The sequence below is a fragment of the Pinus tabuliformis genome, chromosome 6 (genome assembly GCF_031772625.1).
Source record: "Pinus tabuliformis cultivar Carrire ecotype Pingquan chromosome 6, CPIR1, whole genome shotgun sequence".
Lineage (NCBI taxonomy): Eukaryota > Viridiplantae > Streptophyta > Pinopsida > Pinales > Pinaceae > Pinus > Pinus tabuliformis.
In genome coordinates, this window is record NC_142292.1 from 1,152,411,247 (window position 1) to 1,152,430,876 (window position 19,630).

The following is a 19,630-nucleotide window of genomic DNA, read 5'->3' on the forward strand; positions in this document are numbered from 1 at the left end:
TGGCATAAACATATGGAAAACCCATTAAAACTCAATCTCAATTTTATCTCAATTTGAACCAGTGACATGGGTCATGTTATAGTGTGGAAACTGATTTGCTATTACATCAAGACACCCAATACTAAATGCGCAAGGAAACTCATCAAGAAACTCCTCAATATTTATTCAACTAAGACTAAAATAAAGGATACTTTATTGCCTCAAAACAAGAAATGAGAGAAGAATTAAAGCCAGACATCTAATATTCAGACAGTTAACTTATTTAGATTTTTCCTAACATACCCTAACCCATAGAAGACACAAACTGTTGAGTGAAGATGTATTTCAGATGCAACCAACTGAGCCTTGTTATGAAATCAAAACTTAATGCTACTAATATTATGCTCAAATATGGTAGCAACTTGAAAAGATGAGCTGGCACTTAGATCATTTTGCTTTTGAAAGGCAAGTGTGAAACTCCAAATTGTGTACCTCTAGAGAACAATGCTATAATTCTGTGCTTATGCTCATTTGTACTTTTGCAAATTGATTGCATCCAAGGTTGAATTGGATCAACATACGTAATTGTGCTCAGACAATGATTTGTAAGAAAGGCATAACAAATATAGTCAAGCATTTAATGCTTTGCCTTTTTGAGATTTACAATGGTCAACATAGGTATCAATGGTCATTTGTAACAAATCTTCCTCAAATTCTGAATTAGCCTTGTCACAAGTGGAGTAGAGAGATAAGTTTAGTGCACTAAAGAGGAAGTGCAAATCCCAAGCACGAGTGCTGAAAACAACAAAAATACACAAGTTGACCTAAGAGAAAAATACCCCAATCACAAGAGAGAATGCCAAAATTAACTTTAAGTGCAGCACTCTTTATTTCAGATCAAGATGATCACAGGATGAGATAAATCATAATAAAAATAAAAGTTCAAGTTGTGTATTATGCAGAACTCAAGTGAGGTGTCTGATCAAGAGGGGGAAGTGTCCCTTGAAGAGAGGGTTATGGGCCTATAAAACGAGGGCACACACCCCAAGAAGGTTATTTAGCCTGAATATAAAGTTTGACTAGGTTGGTCTTAACCATACCTAGTAATACAGTAAAAAAATAAATAACATGGCCTTATCCATAATTACAAGTAATAATGATACATAAGCCATGGCCATATGTGCAAATTGTGCTAATAATTCTGACAACCACCCTTAAGCTATGTAGGGGCCATAAATGGATGCCATAATAGCACAAATTCCATTGCTTAAAAACAATTGTGCTAAAATTAGGAGTGACCCCTCCTAAAAAGTAGGAACCTCCTAAAAGTTAGGAAACTCAGAATGTCAAAATGATTCCTGTGGCAACAATTACTATATAGTATAAATAAGTTAACAAAAATTTAGACCGCTAAAAATAGCACCATGATGCATGTAAATAAAAATAGATTCATACAACTTGTGTGCCTCCAAAGAAAAATCATGTCATCTGATTTGCCATACAGGCCCTTTAATGTCATATGCTAAGATTAGCCATGTCTTGAATAACATGCATGGTGAATGCAAACTGGCAACAAACTAAGCATGCACCAGTAAAACCTCAAATGTACCATAAATCACCTCTGAATGTCAATCTTCAATGCTGGAAATGGTCCCCAGGTGTGCACTGATCTCTAACACAAGTGACTAGAACTGTTATACCACCTATCCTGGAAAGGATTGCTCCCAGTGAACTGGCTTGATGAACAAATCTGGAAGTGAACAGGAGAATTGCAAGAGTTAAATTATGGGTGCTAAGACATACATCACTAAAAATAACTCAATGCTAACAAACTGCTAAACCTAGATATATTTATTTCTAGAGCTCATCAATAGATCCATGATTTGTCCTTTGTAGAACTAATGAAATTATCATTTCTAGTTATGTTTTTGTGCAATTCATATAATACTGATTGTAAGTTTCTGTCTGAATAATCATTGCCACTTCCTTCTGGGGATTTATAGGTTTCCATTCACAATGTTGGTGTTAAGAAAGGCTGTGAAGATGGTGTGGAGTCTTCCCGAAGTTTTGAGGGTGTCTTATGTATTTATGGCAATTATGCTTTTGTGGATGGTGATATGGTCGTTTGGAGTATCTGGTGTGGTTGCTTCAAATATGGGTGATGGCGTACGCTGGTGGGTTCTTGTGGTGAGCTGGCGAGTACTCTTTACTCTGTCTATGTATTTTGAGACAAATACCTAACTTGGATTGCACTGATGTATTGGAATTTGAAATGAGAGGTTTCTATAAGCTACTGTTGGTCTGTTTTTAAGCTTCTATGATATGATTATATTTGAGTTTGGTGATTTCCCTATGTTGTAGGTGCTTTCAATCAGTCTGTTTTGGACTGGTGCTGTTCTATGCAACACAGTTCATGTTGTAGTGGCTGGGATGGTTGTCCTTGTTCTTATGCATGGGGATCGGAGAGCTTCATCAATGCCACCCAAACCCTTGTTGAGATCTCTACGTCATGCTTTGACCACTTCTTTAGGAAGTATCTGTTATGGATCTCTCTTCACAGCTGCTATTCGGACCTTGCGCTGGGAGGTCTGTTTTGACTTTATACACACTGTTTCCTCTGTTTCCTTATATGATAATTTATTATTTTGCTGATTGCCAGTGTATCTTCTTTGGATTGCATTAAATTTTAAATGCCCATGGATTTCTTGATATATATTTCAACAATTTACAGATCAGGGGCATTCGATCACAGATTGGCAACAATGAGTGTCTACTATGTTGCGTGGATTTTTTGTTTAACCTGGTTGAGACCCTTGTTAGGTTTTTCAACAAATATGCTTATGTAAAGGTAAATTTTTAAATCTCATTCATTATTTATTTTCTCGGCAATCTCTCAACTCATTGAGCATATTGAATGATATTTGGCTGTCTTTAATGGATATATCATATAATAAAGGTGGTGTATCGCTATGTACTTATATGGCATGTAGTTCTCCTGTTCTCTAATTCAGGAAAGACTAAAGAGAAAAACTGTGCTGATTTTTTTGGGATGTTATTTGGGCAAAGTACCATGCTGTACGTGTATAAAAAGATGAAAACAACCATGTATTTGAAAACTAGGTTAGAGCTGCTTTGAAGGCACAAATCTAAGCATAACAAATGCTGCGGACCAATATTATTTAACAAACTTTGTCTAGTATTTTTTTCTCAATATCTAATGTTATATGAAAATACAATCTGCTAAGAGTAGAGGATATGTGCTAGGTTTTCTGAGAAAACTATTTACAACTTTGATAATTATCTACCAAAAATATTGGGGAAAGGTACCTTGGTCTTCGTAAATTTGTAATTTTGCAAGTACTGTTAGTAAGATACTACAAATGACCAAGAAGGTAGGTCAATGGGACTAAAAGATACATCCAGTGTAATTACAATGTAGGAGTGCTAAAGTAACTCCTGGGTAATGTTGAAAACAAGATAAAGTGCAGTCTAAATAAGTGTCTAGCTAAGCCTATCTAGTGTTTATGTTGGAAACACTGAGGGGGAGGGTGGTGAATCAGTATTTAGTCAATTAACCAATTTTTAACTATCAACAAATCACCAAATTAATCATTCGAGATTGAACACATGAACATAGAAGATTTATAACTGGAAGAAAATCACTTTTAACTTTTCTTAATATATAAAGAGTACAATCAAGTTTATCAGCTCCAACTGAAACTTTCGTATGCACCAACCTATGAGAGGCACCAAGCACCAACTCAGTGAATTCGTGGGCACCAACCCATAGGAGACACCAATCCCTTAGCTGAGCACCAACTCAACAAAATTCATGGGCACCAACCCAGCTCCAAGTCGTACTTGGAATTGTCGTCAGTTGCTCCTTCCTCATATGGTCATCACTTCACCGTGCAATCAACAGTTTTCCACTCAACTCTGATTACGACCACCTGGCGTGCGCTTAACTTTTCCTCTACTTCAGGTGTTCCCAACTCATCCAGGCTTATACCTTGCAGGTCATAGGTTTGCAATTGTCACTGTTAAATAATTTTGCTGCCTTTACACATCCTTAGACAGTTGTCTTACCTCACCTTCTTGGCTTGACCTCCACAAACTACAAAGACAAGAAATGCACAATGGTTTCACACATGCTTACACATCTTTGGTAGCTTGTTACCACATTTCTGTCACATGCTTTCTATGGCTGCTCTTTCCAGAATTGTGCTTTCAGTCACAACTTCTCACAACTCAAGCTTATCTAGTCTCCTCACACTTGCAATGCCTCCTTAATAGTTTAGGTGCAAGCTTACATGATGTTCTCACTCGCTATTTAACACACAGCTTTTACATTAATTCAATTTTACATGGACTCGGCTCCACACGGGCTTCACACTATTATGCTTCTCCACATGTGGCTTGACTTGTCTTGTACACATCCAAACACAACTACGGCTTCACATTTCACTCCTTCACAACTTGATGCAGGTTCCTCCCCATATCAGTCACACAACTTGATACATGGGCTTACATAGACTTCAAATCTCGCTATGCCAAACTCACAAAGACTCCGTGTTTTCTTCGAAAAATTGCAGTTCAAACTCAACAAAATTCATCCCTTAAAATGATCCTTAGCGCATGTGTATTTATACTGGAGTTGTATGTGTCCTTTTGGAGGGGCCGAACTGTACAGATTTTACAAGTACCCCTTTTTTATTTTAATATGAACTTGGATCCATCAACGGTAGTGCACTGGGGCTAGATTCACACATCCATCCTTTTGTCACTTCGAATACGTTATTGGGCCAACTATTGTCAATGTGCTCCGATTTGAATGTGGCCTAGTGTGGCTTGTACTATTCTGTGGTACCAAGCCATATCGAACAAATTTGAATAGTGAATACTCGTGCTATACTTATAAAAAACTTCATAATATTTATCGACATCTCTTAATCTTCTAGTGAAAGGATAGTGATCCACCAAAATCTTGGCTGGAGCCTCTCCAATAACTTCGACTGGATCCCGATCATTCCTTATCTTTGCAACTACTTTTGGACCGAGCATCCTGGTGCAAATGTGCATTGCTAATATACTCTATCTATTTTGACCATACTTCCTCCAATGACACCAATCTATTCTCATGATGAATGATTTTGAGTACGTATCCCACGAGAAATTTTCTTCCAATCCCTTGAATGGTTTTGAATCCTATGTCAGGTTCTCTGCTTTGCAAAACCTTAGAGCTTCAAATGGAAATTGATTTAAACTCAACCAAAGGCTTCAATACTTGAAGTCCTTTTGCACCACCTCAGCTGGAATGAGGGCTTCTCTTGTGTTAACATCAATTACAAACGTTTGTCTATCAATGACGAACCTCTTAACAATCTCAGCCATGCTTGACCATTGCTTTGACATCAATGATAATACCTCAATAGTTTAAACAAAACCTTATATATTGTTGAAAAGTGTAACGAGGTTCGGTCTTCATATGTACTCTTGATTCTTGTATATTGTAAAAGTGAAAAAGAAAATTATTATTATTATTTTTGTAGCATGGGTTTCATGCTCAAGGTCATTTTATTTTAGGTTAAAGCACCCATTGAGTGCTCCTAGGTTTTTGTTATTAAGTCAAGAAGTCAATGAGTCTACGTCATATGTAAAAGACCCCATTTGACATTTTTTTAATATGTCAAAAGAATTATTTTTGAGTCTAAGTGTCAAAAATACCCCTCCAAGACCAAGTCGGCTTGGCAGAGAAGAAGTCAGCCTAATTAGGGAATGTCGTCTTCCTTAGAAGCCTATATATAAGAGAGCATTCGACCTCCTCCTTGGACACACTCACTCATTCACTCATCATTCAAGCGAAGAAGAATAAGAAGAAGGCAAGTGAAGGAAAAAGGAAGAAAGAAGTCAAAGTTTTTGGGTTTTGCTCTCTCTCTCTCTCTCTCTCTCTCACACACACACACACACACACACACGTGTGAAGGTAAGCTACAATTTCTGCAATAGCACGACAAGAATTCTCAAAGAGCAAGGAAAGGGTCGAAGTTGGAAGAAGATTGGACAATTTGATCTCTCATAAGGCATAGAAGAAGAAGCAGGTTAAGCGAAGGAAGGAAGAAGCTCTAAGAACCCCTAATTCTCCCACACGTGCGAAGTAGCAGTTGGTTGCTAGGGGCCGAAAATTTCAGACCTATAGTGGGTGTTAGAAATACTGAGAGGGGTGGTGAATCAGTGTTTCTTTTCAATTGTTCTTTTTACCAGTTAGATTCTTCACAATTATAATAAAAAATAAATAATAATAGCCTTATTAAGAGAGGACTCAAATCCTCTTTTCAAATAATTGAGTACAATAATAATTTGAGGACACCAACCCTTCAAGATTCCAGGCACCAACTTGTCGCCAAGCACCAACTTGGACTTTTAATGAGGATCGACCTCTAGTGTTTCGACCCTAGTTTTCTAAAGGCTCCAACCTTGTGTTTAGGGGCACCAACCTCTAGGACACCAATCCTTTTGTCTTCTTTTAATAAAGTATTTGTAATGTACTTACTTGAACGTCTTCAATTGGAATCTTCTCTGTTCAATTCTTCATAACTCTTCACTGTAATTTGTGCTTGACTCTGTTAGTGATTGACTTATGCTTGGCTTGTGCTTGACTTCACTGCTCAATCACCTTGCTGTACTGTGTTGTCTTTGCTTCACTGTGTTAACATGTTTCCTTATCAATCACTAATGTCCAAAAGAGGGTTCTTCATTGTCCAAAGGAGGGCTTTACAAGACAACTGTGCAACTGTACAAATATTACAACAAGGATCCGAGTTTTATTGATAAAGTGTAACCACCAGTCCGAGAGAACAACCCAACCCAAGGATATAGACACAGTCCAGAAGAATAGGGTCACAGTCCGAAGTAGTATAGCCCCCACAGTTCAGCAATACATGGTCCGAAATTGCCATAGCTCCACAGTTCGAAATATATCACAACTCCACAGTCCGAAATACTCCACAAGATTTGTAGCTCGAGCTTATTGAGATTCTGAAACAAATTGCACCGAGCTAGAAACGAACTTATGTATGAGGCAGCTTCCGAGTTATTATATGAATATATAGGTCCGAGGGTGATAAGTTGTGTATAAGACATATCCGTGGCTGGTATAGTGGGATTGCACCAAATCTGAGGTGTTAACTCTCTGTGTTATATCTCAGAAATGCCAACCGTTTCCCTTTTCTTCTTTTATGTTGCCTTTCTCAAGTTCATGAGTTGTGAACTGTAACTACCTTTTCTATGTTGGATCACCGAATTGATGGATAAGGAGATGAATCTCAGACAGTATATAAATAGGTTTCTTTTTAATGACAACCGAAAAGCCACGTCCTTGTTTGGAGGCCGACTTGTGTTCTTGAGCATAGGTCGGCTCAATGATAGGGTTAATTTCCTTAACTTAAAAAATCAATATCTAACAAACTATATGGAGTTTTGGGGCAAGTAAGAGTTCATTGGAAAGAGGAAAAGATCCTCTTTCAGATGGTTTAGGTCCCATGATGAAAGGTTGCTTCTAAGGTGCCCAAATTTATTTTACTTTGTGACTGTTCTTGAACACCTTTTTTTTTGTGCAGAAGGTGATTGGGATAGCAAAAGGTCATTGTCATGACTCCAGTTCTTCATCATAGTGTGTCTCCAAATTCTTCATCATGTGAGTCATCAATGTCATCCATGTCATCATTCTAGTATATCATCCATGTTAATAGTGCAATGATATGTCATCAACCATATGTCATGGTGCAGTGTTCATCAATTTGCCATTAGGAGAGCTCATCAAGAGAGCATATATTTCATCAATGAAAATTATTGACCAACAATCTCCCCCTTTGTCATTGATGGAAATATTTCAACATTCTCTCCCCCTTTGAAATCAATGGCAAATGGGGTGCCCAAATACTCCCCCTATCAATATGCTCCCTTTGTCATGCTGCTCCTCCTGTCATGTTGCTCCTACTTTTGTGAAGTTGATTACTTAATGTGATGCAAGATATCTCGTGGAAGGGGTTTTTTGAAGATATCTGCAATTTGCTCCTTTGTATTGATGTATTCCAACTTGATGTTTTGTTCAACAACCTGTTCATGGAGGAAGTGATATTTGATTGGAATATGCTTGGTCTTTGAGTGCATCACTGGATTCTTTGAGAGACTGATGGCACTAGTGTTGTCACAATATATTGTGATTGGTTGATTAATTTCTATGTTGACATTCTTCAAAGCTTCCTTCATCCATGGTATTTGTGTACAACAATCTGCAGCAACTATATATTCGGCTTCAACTGTGGAAAGAGATATAGATGATTGTTTTTTTGCCGAGCCAGGATACTAGACAATCTCCCATGAAGAATGCATTTCCGTTGGTACTTTTCTAATCATCCACACTTCCAGCCCAATCAACATTGGTGTAAGTTGTCACTGTAAGAGTTGTGCTTTTGGGATACCAAAGACCAAAGTCAGGAGTTCCTTTCAAGTATCTGAGAATTCTTTTCACAGCCAACAAATGGGATTGCTTAGGAGTTGATTGAAATCTTCCCACCATTCCTACTGCTTGCATAATATCGGGTCTTGTAGCAGTTAAGTATAGGAGAGCTCCAATTATTGACCTGTAAAGAGTTGCATCTACTGAGGGGGATTCATCATCTTTGCTCAATTTGCAATCTGTGGTCATCGGTGTGCTCATAGGTGCACATTCTTCCATCCCATATCTTTTAAGCATGTCTTTAAGATATTTTGCTTGAGATATGAACATGCCTGCTGTGGTTTGAGATACTTGTAGTCCAAGGAAGTAAGATAACTCACCAATCATCGACATTTCGAACTCTTTTGACATATTTTGAGCAAATTCATGGCTCATCTCATCATCATTGCTAGCAAAAATCAGATCATCAACATATACAAGAGTGACTAGTAATTTATCCTTGTCCATCTTCATGTAGAGATTACTTTCTGCCACCCCCTTTTTGAAGCCTTGTTGTTGTAGATAGTGATACAATCTTGTGTACCAAGCTCTAGGAGCTTGTTTCAACCCATATAATGTCTTTTTCAACTTACATACAAAGTCTTTTCCTTCTGCTAGATCAAACCCTTCTGGTTGCTCCATGTAGACTTCTTCCTTGAGTTCCCCATTCAAAAATGTTGATTTTACGTCCATTTGATAGACTTTGAATCCTTTTGAGCAAGCAAATGCCAAAAACATCCTTATAGCCTCCATACGAGCTACCGATGCAAAGGTTTCTTCAAAGTTGATTCCTTCAATTTGTGAATAACCTTTACAAACAAGCCTTGCCTTATTTCTGATGATTTGTCCATCTTCATTCATTTTGTTTTTGAACACCCACTTGGTTCCAATTATATATTAATCTTTTGGACGAGGTACCAACTCCCATGTCTCTTTCTTCTCAATTTGAGACATTTCTTCTTCCATGGCTTCTATCCAATGAGGATCCTAGCTTGAGTAAAATCTCCTGGTTCTATCATAGATAAGAGAGAAACATCATCTTCCTTGGTGTGCTTGTCATCCTTCTTTGGGTTTGTATTCCCTCATCAACATTACCAATAGTTTGCTCTTCTGGATGATGTTTTTGGAGGAATTTCACTTTTGAAGGAGTTTGAGATGGTTCTTTTTTATTTTCTTGATCTTTTTCCTCTTTTGCTGGCTCTTCTTCTTCGAATTCTTCAAGGATAGGATCTTCTTCATGGACTTTAATTTCTTTTTTCTGGAAGAGCTTCGTCAATTTTTACATCAATGCTTTCTACTACTTTTCGTAGTCGATTATTGTAGCATTTGTAAGCTTTGATTCTTGTAGAATATCCAAGGAGTATTCCTTCATCGACCCGAGAATCAAATTTTCCTGGTGAGTCATCATTGATCTTCATAAAACATTTGCTTCCAAAGATTCTAAAGTACTTTACCGAAGCAGGTCTCCCTTTCCATAGTTTGTATGGTGTCTTGTCATTATTTGGTCTTAGTTGAGTTCGATTCAAGGTATAAACTGCAGTCCCAACTGCTTGCTTCCAAAACTTGGGTTGCAAATTAGCCGCTAGTAGTATTGTTCTTGCCATCTCTTGTAGAGTTCATTTTCTTCTTTCTACTGCTCCATTTTGTTTGGGAGTTCTAGCAGCAGAGAGCTCTCTCTTGATTCCATGCACTTTACAGAATTCATCAAATTCTTTTGAAGTAAATTCTCCTCCTCTATCTGTTATAAGGCATTTAATCTTTGATTCTTTCTCATTTTCTACTAGAGCTTTAAATTTTTTGAAACATTCAAAACCTTCGGATTTGAATTTTATAAAGTATACCCACATCATTATAGTATAGTCATCATAGTATAGTCATCAACAAATAAAGCAAAATACCTTTCGCCTTGTAGAGCTGGACTTCTGGTTGGTCCACATAAATTTGCATGCATGATCTCCAAAGGTTTTGTTGTTGAGAACTCCTTAGTTTTGAAACAAGTTCTAGTTTGCTTTCCATGTTGACAAGGACCACACACAACTTGATCTGGCTTGATAATTTTTGGAATGTACCTCACGGCATTAGTTTTGCTGATATTAATCAAGTTATCAAAGCTTAGATGCCCCAATCGTTTGTGCCATAACCAACTTTCATTTGTTCGACTTATATAGCATTTGTCTTCTTGAATTTTTCTCAAAATGTATACATTATCTGGTGTTCTTACTCCTTTTGCTACAAGTTCACCTGAGGAGGATTTTCTTATCTCACAGTCTTTCGTACTAAAGACAACCTTGTGTCCTTGGTCGCAAAGTTGGCTCACACTCAAAAGATTGTGTTTGAGGCCTTCCACCAGTAGTGCATTTTGGGCTTTTCCTTTTCCATTGACGAGAGCAACAATCCCTTTTCCAGCAATCTTGGCAGATCCACTCCCAAAAGATACATTTCCATCCTTTTTGTTTAATGAGGTAAACTTCTTTCGGTCACCTGTCATGTGTCTTGAACATCCACTATCCACGAACCATTGATTTCCATCACTATGAGCACATAGAGCTAGGCCACATCTATTTACAGTGGATTCCTCCCTTTTTAATCCTTCTCTTTTGAATGGACAATTTTGTTCATCATGACCATAATCATTACATAATGAGCCAGTCTTGATTTGGTCTTGTTCTTTGTGGCCAAGTGGCTTGCTTTGTTGATTCTTATATCTTGAAGCATTGTCCTTACGAGCCTTGCAATGCTTGGCTTGATGACCAAAGTTTTTACAATAAAAACAATAACCAAGAAAGATTGTTTGGTACCTGTTAGAATAACCTTGACTTGAAATAGTATTCTTCCTTGGAGTTGTCCTTCCTTCATTCCTTGGATTGAAAAAGGTGAACTTTTGTTCTTGGTGAGATGACTTCTCTTCTTCTGGATGACTAGAAAGAATGTCAGCATAGCTTCTTTGGATTTCCTCATTCACATTCTCCTTTGTGTTAGGATATTCCGACAGATAGGAAATAGTTAAGTATAACTTGGTCTAGTGTAGAGTTAGGTAAAGTGTGTTTCTTTACTATGTACATTTGTAACTTACAATCCGACGGTCAGGATATGTTCTAGACATGAAGTGATTCGACAGTTCATTCTCTCTTCGTTATTACCGACACTTGATCCGTGGCTTAGCACCCGATTAGTCCATGATCTCTATTTAAAGAGCATGGAGGGTCATTTGTAGGGTGACCGTTCATGAGAGAAGCTTATGTAAATTTTCTTTCTTTTATTAATAAATTGCCTGAAGTCGCCGCGTTAGCTCAGGCCGTGGACTGTTTCCCTCTTTGAGGGTTTTAACCACGTCAAGAATACTGGTGTATTGATCTATGATCTGTTTGTGAGCGGTGTCCTTTGGTGTTCTATTTAAGGAACTTACCGTGTAAATTCCTACATGGTATCAGAGCTATTTGAGGGCCGCATCCGTTGGTGATCCAAATTCGAAGCCGGTACAACTGCATCATACTGTCGTTCCTAGATCTACTGTTTCTGATTGCTTTCGGGCCCAGAGGATTGCTCTATTGTGTTAGGGGCATCTATTCTAGTGAGAAACCCCTTTCGTTTCATGCGAAAAAGGTTTTCGGTAGCCCTAGCTACGTCATTTTTAAGATCTAGAGGTATATAGTCTTTATTTTCAGTGTTAGTTATTCATCTCGCTGTTTATTTCGCTTTATTTAGCTCTCTGTTTTTTATTACCGGATCTATACCTTTCATTTCTGCTTATGCTCTTTGCCCCGCGACTCTGTGCGATCTGGGCAAATCAGAAACAGAAAGGGAGAATTTTCCTCATGAGTATGCTCTTTTCCGCCGCGTCTTAGTGTGATCTCGGAAAATCAGAAACATTGAGAAAAATATATAGTTTCTAGCAAAAGCTAACTTCAAGCCATAAGGTTTGGTTTTTTTTGCATGTCCGTGTTGGGTTGTGTGATTTTTTGTTTTATAGACAAGAAGAGTTTTTTCAAGTAAGCACGCACCCCAAAGCTCCAGTGACTAAAAAGAAAACCCCCCCTCCTCTTTTCGAAAAATTACTAGCCTTTTAAACTAGCTCACTTGGTCCAAAGTTACTTTATGAGAATAGAGGCCTTGGGTTCAAGTCTTTCTTTTTATTGAGTTACTTTTTCAAAAAGCACATGTAACTTATGTTTTAAAATTACTTTATGTAAAAGTGTTCTCACCCATTATAAAAAGTGAGTCACTTATAATTCTAAAGTCTCTTTTTCTTTTATTTAAGTTACAATTTAGTGAGTAGCTCATAAAGTACCATTGTAAAAGTGACTTTCACTTATTTATAAAAGTGAGTCACATCAAATATTTTTTAAAGTGAGCTAATTAGATTAAGTTTGGACGGGGGGGGGGGGATTTTTTTAAATATAATGTTATCATTCACTTCCGCACATTCACACACTTTGTCAACATCTTCAACAACTTTTCTTCAAAAAGCCATAACTTCTTCACCCGGAAGCCATTTTTAGAGCCGTTTTTTTTTGAATCAGCCTAATTTTTCGAGATCTTTCCATTGGAACACTTAGTTTCACCATCTACAGCTTCAGTTTCTATTAAAATGGAAAGTCCATGCCAAGTTATTCTTGACAACACCAATTTCTTCCAATGGTGGTCCTCCATTGTGGATTTACTTAGAAGCAAAGGTCTTTTATCAAATAGCCTTACGCCAAGAAACTAAACCTAAAGATGAAGACAAGGCAACCAAATGGGAAAATAGGCAAGATCAAGCACGTGGGTTGATAGGGATGTCGATTTCTCCAGACCTTAGATTCCATATTTCAGAACTTGATATCCCTAATGAAGCAATGAAACAACTCACTAAAGTTTTTGGAATTAAAAATGAAATTAGAGCCCATCAACGTGAAAATGAGTTGTTTACATTGGACCCCAATAATTTTTCTTCCATTGAAGATTTTGTGTCCAAGTTCAAGACCCTTAGACTTCTCTTGGAAGGTGTTAAGGTTAAGAAAGAAGATGATAGCCTTATCTATTCCATTCTTACTAAGTTGCGACCACCCTATTTTGTGTTTGTTTCCACCTTTCATTCTACTGAAGCCTTTATTTCTCAAGGACAAGACTACAAGTCTCCCTCTTTTGATGCCTTTTGTGATTCTTTAATAAGAGAACAAGAAAAACTCTTACATCTTGGTTTTCTTAATCTTGGAAACTCTTTTAAGAAAGCCTTAGCCGCCCAACAACAACCAAATTCAAAGAATCCTAAGAAGCAATATCTTAAAAAGAATGGTCCTAAACCAAACAAGGGTCCTAAGCAATTTCAGTCTCCAAATGAAAAATCATTTCAACAAAATGATAAGGAAAATAAAAACAAAGGGAAGAAGACTGATAGACATTGCAACTTTTGTAATCGAGATGGCCACTTAGAATCTAAATGCTTTAAGAAGATGGAAGCCTTGGAAGCAGCAATGAAGAAGCATAACATCCATTTGGAGCACTCTTCAACTTCAACTTCATCTTCAGGAATTGCACTTTCTGCGTGTGGTTGTCAAGCATCTCGGTCTAGTTATAACTTATGCACTAAATGTATCTTCTTCTTCTCATTCTCAGGAGTGGCTCATTGATTCTGGAGCTTCTTATCACATGGCCAAAAACAAAGCCATGTTTTATTCTTTAAATGATTGTAACACCAAAAATATACATGTTGGTGATGATAAATCTCTTAATGTTGTAGGGGGTCTGGAACTATTCATCTAGACAATGGTCAATTTAATGATGTATTATGTGTTCCAACCTTATCCTACAACCTTCTATCTGTATATTAGATAACTCATTTGGGTGAAGGTAAAATCATTGAATTTTCACCTCAAGATGTTGTAATTAAGGACCTAAGAGATCCTAGACAGATTTTAGCTACTGGCATTACTGATGATTCTACAAGGTTGTATAAGTTTAACAACTTTGGGTCATCAACTCTTCCCTTGGTATTTGTTGCTCATAATGATGAAGTGAACAAACTTTGGTATGAGCGATTTGGTCACTTAAACTATTGCTCCCTTCAAAATCTATGTAAAGAAAATATGGTGACATGTCTCCCTATGGTATCTTGCAGAGATGGTGTTTGTTCCGGATGTGTACTCGGACAACATCATCGGGATAGTTTTGAAAAACGTGCCTCTTAGCACGCCTCAGCCCCTTTATAGCTTGTGCATAGTGATTTATGTGGTCCATTTGCAGTTGTTTCATTCTCTGGCTACAAGTATTTCTCAACTTTCATTGGTGATTTCTTCAGACGCACTTGGGTATACTTCTTAAAACTCAAAAATGAAGTCTTTAACATGTTCTTGGCCTTTAAGGCCTTTCTTGAGAAACAATTTGGACATCAAATTCTTAAGCTAAGATCTGATAATGGCGGAGAATATGTTAACAAGAAATTCATCAAACTTTTGGACTGAGCATGGAATTCAATTGCAACATACTGTTCCATATACTCCACAACAAAATGGTGTAGTTGAAAGGAAGAATCACACTTTAAAGGAAATGGCTAATTGTATGCTCAATCTAAAGGACCTAGTTTTAATTTTTGGGCAGAAGCAATTAATTGTGAAAATTACATAGTAAATCACACTCCTACTAAGGTTTTAAAGAATATCACTCCAGAAGAAGCATGGAGCTCAATTAAACCAGATGTAAGTCACTTTCGTGTTTTTGGAAGTGAAGCATGGGCCCATATTCCCGATGAGAAACACAAAGCCTTAGAACCTAAGAGTGAAAAATGTATTTTGTTGGATATTCTGAAGATGTCAAAGGATATAAACTTATTCCACTTAAGTCCAAAAATGTTATCATTAGAAGAGATGTAAAGTTCACTGAAAATATATCGGCCTACGAGCCTAGTTCGGTGGATGTGCCACCTCTCTCTATCCCTTCTACTTTTGAAAATATTTCTTCTTCAGATGATGACAACGAGGATGACAATCCTCCCCCACCTTCTCAGCATCCTCCTTCAGCTCCTCAGCTTCCAAAATGGGTCCATGCTACTCAGGATGCAGCAGGTGCTCTTGTAGGTGATCCTACAGATCAACGATGTACACGTTCTCAGTTCGATAGAGCCTCTTCTTTACTGGTTCAAGCTTCAGCGAATTATGATCCTGACACCTTTGCAAAAGCTTCAGGCCTTCCAGATTGAGACGCAGCTATGAATGAAGAATATCGTTCATTATTGGCAAATGATACATGGGATCTTGTTCCTCTTCCAAAGGGACGAAAACTTGTTAGATGCAAATTGGTTTACAGAACCAAGTATGGACTAGATGGAAAAGTTGATAAACATAAAGCTCATCTTGTTGTTAAGGGTTTTTCACAAGTTGAAGGCATTGACTATACTGAAACTTTCTCCTCTGTTGCCAAAATGAACTCTATCCGCCTTGTTCTTTCCTTTGCTGCCTCTTTCAAATGGGAAGTCCATCAGATGGATGTTAAATCTGCCTTCTTGCATGGGGACTTGCATGAAGAAATCTATATGGAACAACCTACTGGCTTTATACAAACAGACTCCAGCCTTGTATGTCGGCTTAAGAAATCCCTTTATGGTCTCAAGCAAGCCCCTCGGGTTTGGTATGCCAAAATGGATAGATTTCTTTAAGATACTGGCTTTTCTAGGTGTCATTTTAACAATACTGTCTACACCAAGAAAGTGGGTAAGTCTTTTATCATTCTTGTTCTTTATGTTGATGATCTTATCCTTATTGGTAGTGATCCCAACCTTATAAGCCATGTGAAGTCCAACCTTAAAAAGAAGTTTGAAATGACAGACTTAGGACACTTGCATTATTTTCTTGGTCTTCAAGTCTTGCAATCCAAGGAAGGTATTTCCCTTTCCTAGTCCAAGTATGCATGTGATCTTCTATGCCACTTTCACATGGAAGACTGTAAGCCAGCCCCTTCTCCCTTTCAGTCTAGAGCCAAACTTTCAGTCAGTTGTACTTCCCCTAAAGTTGATGCTACCTTATACCGTCAACTTGTAGGAAAACTTTTATATCTAACCCATACCCGTCCTAACCTTTCCTTTGCTATTGGCCTTATTGCTCGGTTTATGCAAAACCCACATGAAAGTCATTGGAAAGAAGCTAAAAGAATACTTCGTTATGTTCGAGGTACAGTTCATTTTGGGATTCATTACAGTGCAAAAGCATCTCCTCTATTGGTTGGTTTCACTGATTCCGATTGGGCTGGTGACCCTGATGATCGGAATTCTACTGCAGGTTATGTCTTCACTCTTGGTTCTGGACCTATTACATGGACTTGCAAGAAACAAAGTGCCATTTCTCTTTCTTCAGCAGAAGTAGAGTATCGTGGTGCCATAGAAGCTAGTAAGGAAGCCCTATGGCTTTGTCAGATCCTGTCAGAGTTTGGTTTTCAGCAGTAGCATCTGACTACACTTTGGTGTGATAATCAAAGTGCCATTCAACTATGCAAAGATCCAGTCCAACATCAGCGCAACAAACACGTTGAACTACACATGCAATTCATTAGAAAGCTCATTCATGACCATGTTCTTGAAGTGCAATATTGTTCAACCGATGATCAAGTTGCAGACATCTTTACAAAGGTTTGTGGTTGGAGTTTAGGAAGTTGTCACTAAGGGGAAATAGGCTCTAATGCCTCCTTTATCCTATTGTGTCATATTTCTACATCCTTCAATCCTATTCCAAGTTGTTCTTAGGGGGGATGTTAGGATATTCCGACACATAGGAAATAGTTAAGTATAACTTGGTCTAGTGTAGAGTTAGGTAAAGTGTGTTTCTTTACTATGTACATTTGTAACTTACAATCTGAGGGTCACGATATGTTTTAGACATGAAGTGATCCGACGGTTCATTCTCTCCTTAGTATTACCGACACTTGATCCATGGCTTAACACCCGATTGGTCTATGATCTCTATTTAACGAGCATGGAGGGTCATTTGTAGGGTGACCGTTCATGAGAGAAGCTTATGTAAATTTTCTTTCTTCTATTAATAAATTGCCTGAAGTGGCCGCATTGGCTCAGGCCGTGGACTGTTTCTCTCTTTGAGGGTTTTAACCACATCAAGAATATTGGTGTATTGATCTGTGATTTGTTTGTGAGTGGTGTCCTTTGGTGTTCTATCTAAGAAACTTACCCTGTAAATTCCTACATTTTCTCATTTCATAAGCATTGGGAATTCCATAAGTTCATCCATTTTTAAAGTATCCAAATCCTTCATTTCTTCTATGGCACTTATTTTGGAGTCGAATCTTTCTGGAAGAGATCTCAAGACCTTTTGAACAATTGTGCTTTCTTCAATATTTTCTTTTAAGCCTTTAAGTGAGTTAACGACTTCAGCTACTCAGAGGAAGAATGATTTAATATCTTCTTCGTCATCCATTTTAAGACTCTCAAATTGCCTTCTATAAGTTTGGAGATTTGCCTTCTTAACTTTGAGTCCCCATCACATTAAGCAATGAGCTTGTCCCACATTTTTTTTGCAGAATCACAACCCATGAATTTTGTGAATTCAGAGTCAGTGTTTCCACTAGTTATGGAATTTAGTGCTTTGAGATTAGCAATGTAAGATTTACTTCCATATTGATCAGTCAGAAGAGTGGGAGGAACTTTGTACTCATCCAAAACAGATTGCCATACTTCAGGTCCAAAGGACATTAAATAGTAGGACATCCTCTTCTTCCAAAAACCAAAGTTTGTACCATTAAACAGGGGAATCTTTCCTGTCATTTCTTGATTCTTCATTGTGACTTGTGAGTCCTTCTTCCAGCTGTTAGGCTGATAATGAAGAAGCTGGCTCTGATACCAATTGTTGGAAATACTAGGGGGGGTGAATCAGTATTTCTTTTCAATTGTTCTTTTTACCAGTTAGATTCTTCACAATTATAATAAGAAATGAATAATAATTACTTTATTAAGAGAGGACTCAAATCCTCTTTTCAAATAATTGAGTACAATAATAATTTGAGGGCACCAACCCTTTAATATTCCAGGCACCAACTTGGACTTTTAATGAGGCTCCAACCTCTAGGGCTTCGACCCTATTCTTCTCAAGGCTCCAACCTTATGTTTAGGGGCACCAACCTCTAAGACACCAATCCTTTTGTCTTCTTTTAATAAAGTATTTGTAATGTACTTACTTGAACATCTTCAGCTGGAATCTTCTTCGTTCAATTCTTCTTAACTCTTCACTGTAGTTTGTGCTTGACTTTGTTAGTGATTGACTTATGCTTGGCTTGTGCTTGACTTCACTGCTCAATCACCTTGCTGTATTGTGTTGTCTTTGCTTCACTGTGTTAACATCTTTACTTTATCAATCCCTACTGTCCAAAAGAGGGTTCTCCACTGTCCAAAGGAGGGCTTTACAAGACAACTGTGCAACTGTACAAATATTACAAGGTTCCGAGTTTTATTGATAAAGTGTAACCACTAGTCCGAGAGAGCTACCCAATCCAAGGATATAGCCATAGTGTAGAAGAATAGGGTCACAATTCAAAGTAGTATAGCCCCCACAGTTCAGCAATACATAGTCCGAAATTGCCATAGCTCCACAGTCCGAAATTTGTCACAGCTCCACAGTCCGAAATACTCCACAGGATTTGCAGTTCGAGCTTACTGAGATTCTGAAACAGATTGCACTGAGCTACAAACAAACTTATGTATGAGGCAAATCCGAGTTATTATATGAATATACAGGTTTGGGGGTGATAGGCTGTGTATAAGACAGATCCGTGGCTAGTACAATGGGACTGCACTAGATCCGAGGTGTTAACTCTGTGTTGTATCCTAGAAATGTCAACTGTTGCCCTTTTCTTCTTTTATGCTGCCTCTCTCAAGTTCACGAGTTGTGAACTATAACTACCTTTTCTGTGTTGGATCACCGAATTGATGGATAAGGAAATGAATCTCAGATTGTATATAAATAGGTTTCTTTGTAGTGACAACTGAAAAGCCACATCCCTGTTTGGAGGCCGACTTGTGTTCTTGAGCATAGGTCAGTTCAATGATAGGGTTAATTTCCTTAACTTAAAAAATCAATATCTCACAAACTATATGGAGTTTTGGGGCAAGTAAGAGCTCATTGGAAAGAGGAAAAATTCCTCTTTCAGATGGTTTAGGTCCCATGATGAAAGGTTGCTTCT

The 19,630-nt window shown here is 37.8% G+C and overlaps 1 protein-coding gene across 2 annotated transcripts in view; it reads left to right on the forward strand.

The window, feature by feature from the left end:
• The window catches only part of LOC149262909 (Plasma-membrane choline transporter family protein), a 121,592-nt gene that overhangs the window by 43,637 nt on the left and 58,325 nt on the right, over window positions 1-19,630 (forward strand). The window contains exons 3-5 of one of the 2 annotated variants that reach the window (XM_089425398.1): window positions 1,983-2,166; window positions 2,341-2,565; window positions 2,711-2,827. In XM_089425398.1, the coding sequence (XP_089281524.1) occupies window positions 1,983-2,166; window positions 2,341-2,565; window positions 2,711-2,827 (526 nt within the window). The remainder of the gene's footprint in view (window positions 1-1,982; window positions 2,167-2,340; window positions 2,566-2,710; window positions 2,828-19,630) is intronic. The other variant, XM_089425401.1, reaches the window with a different exon arrangement.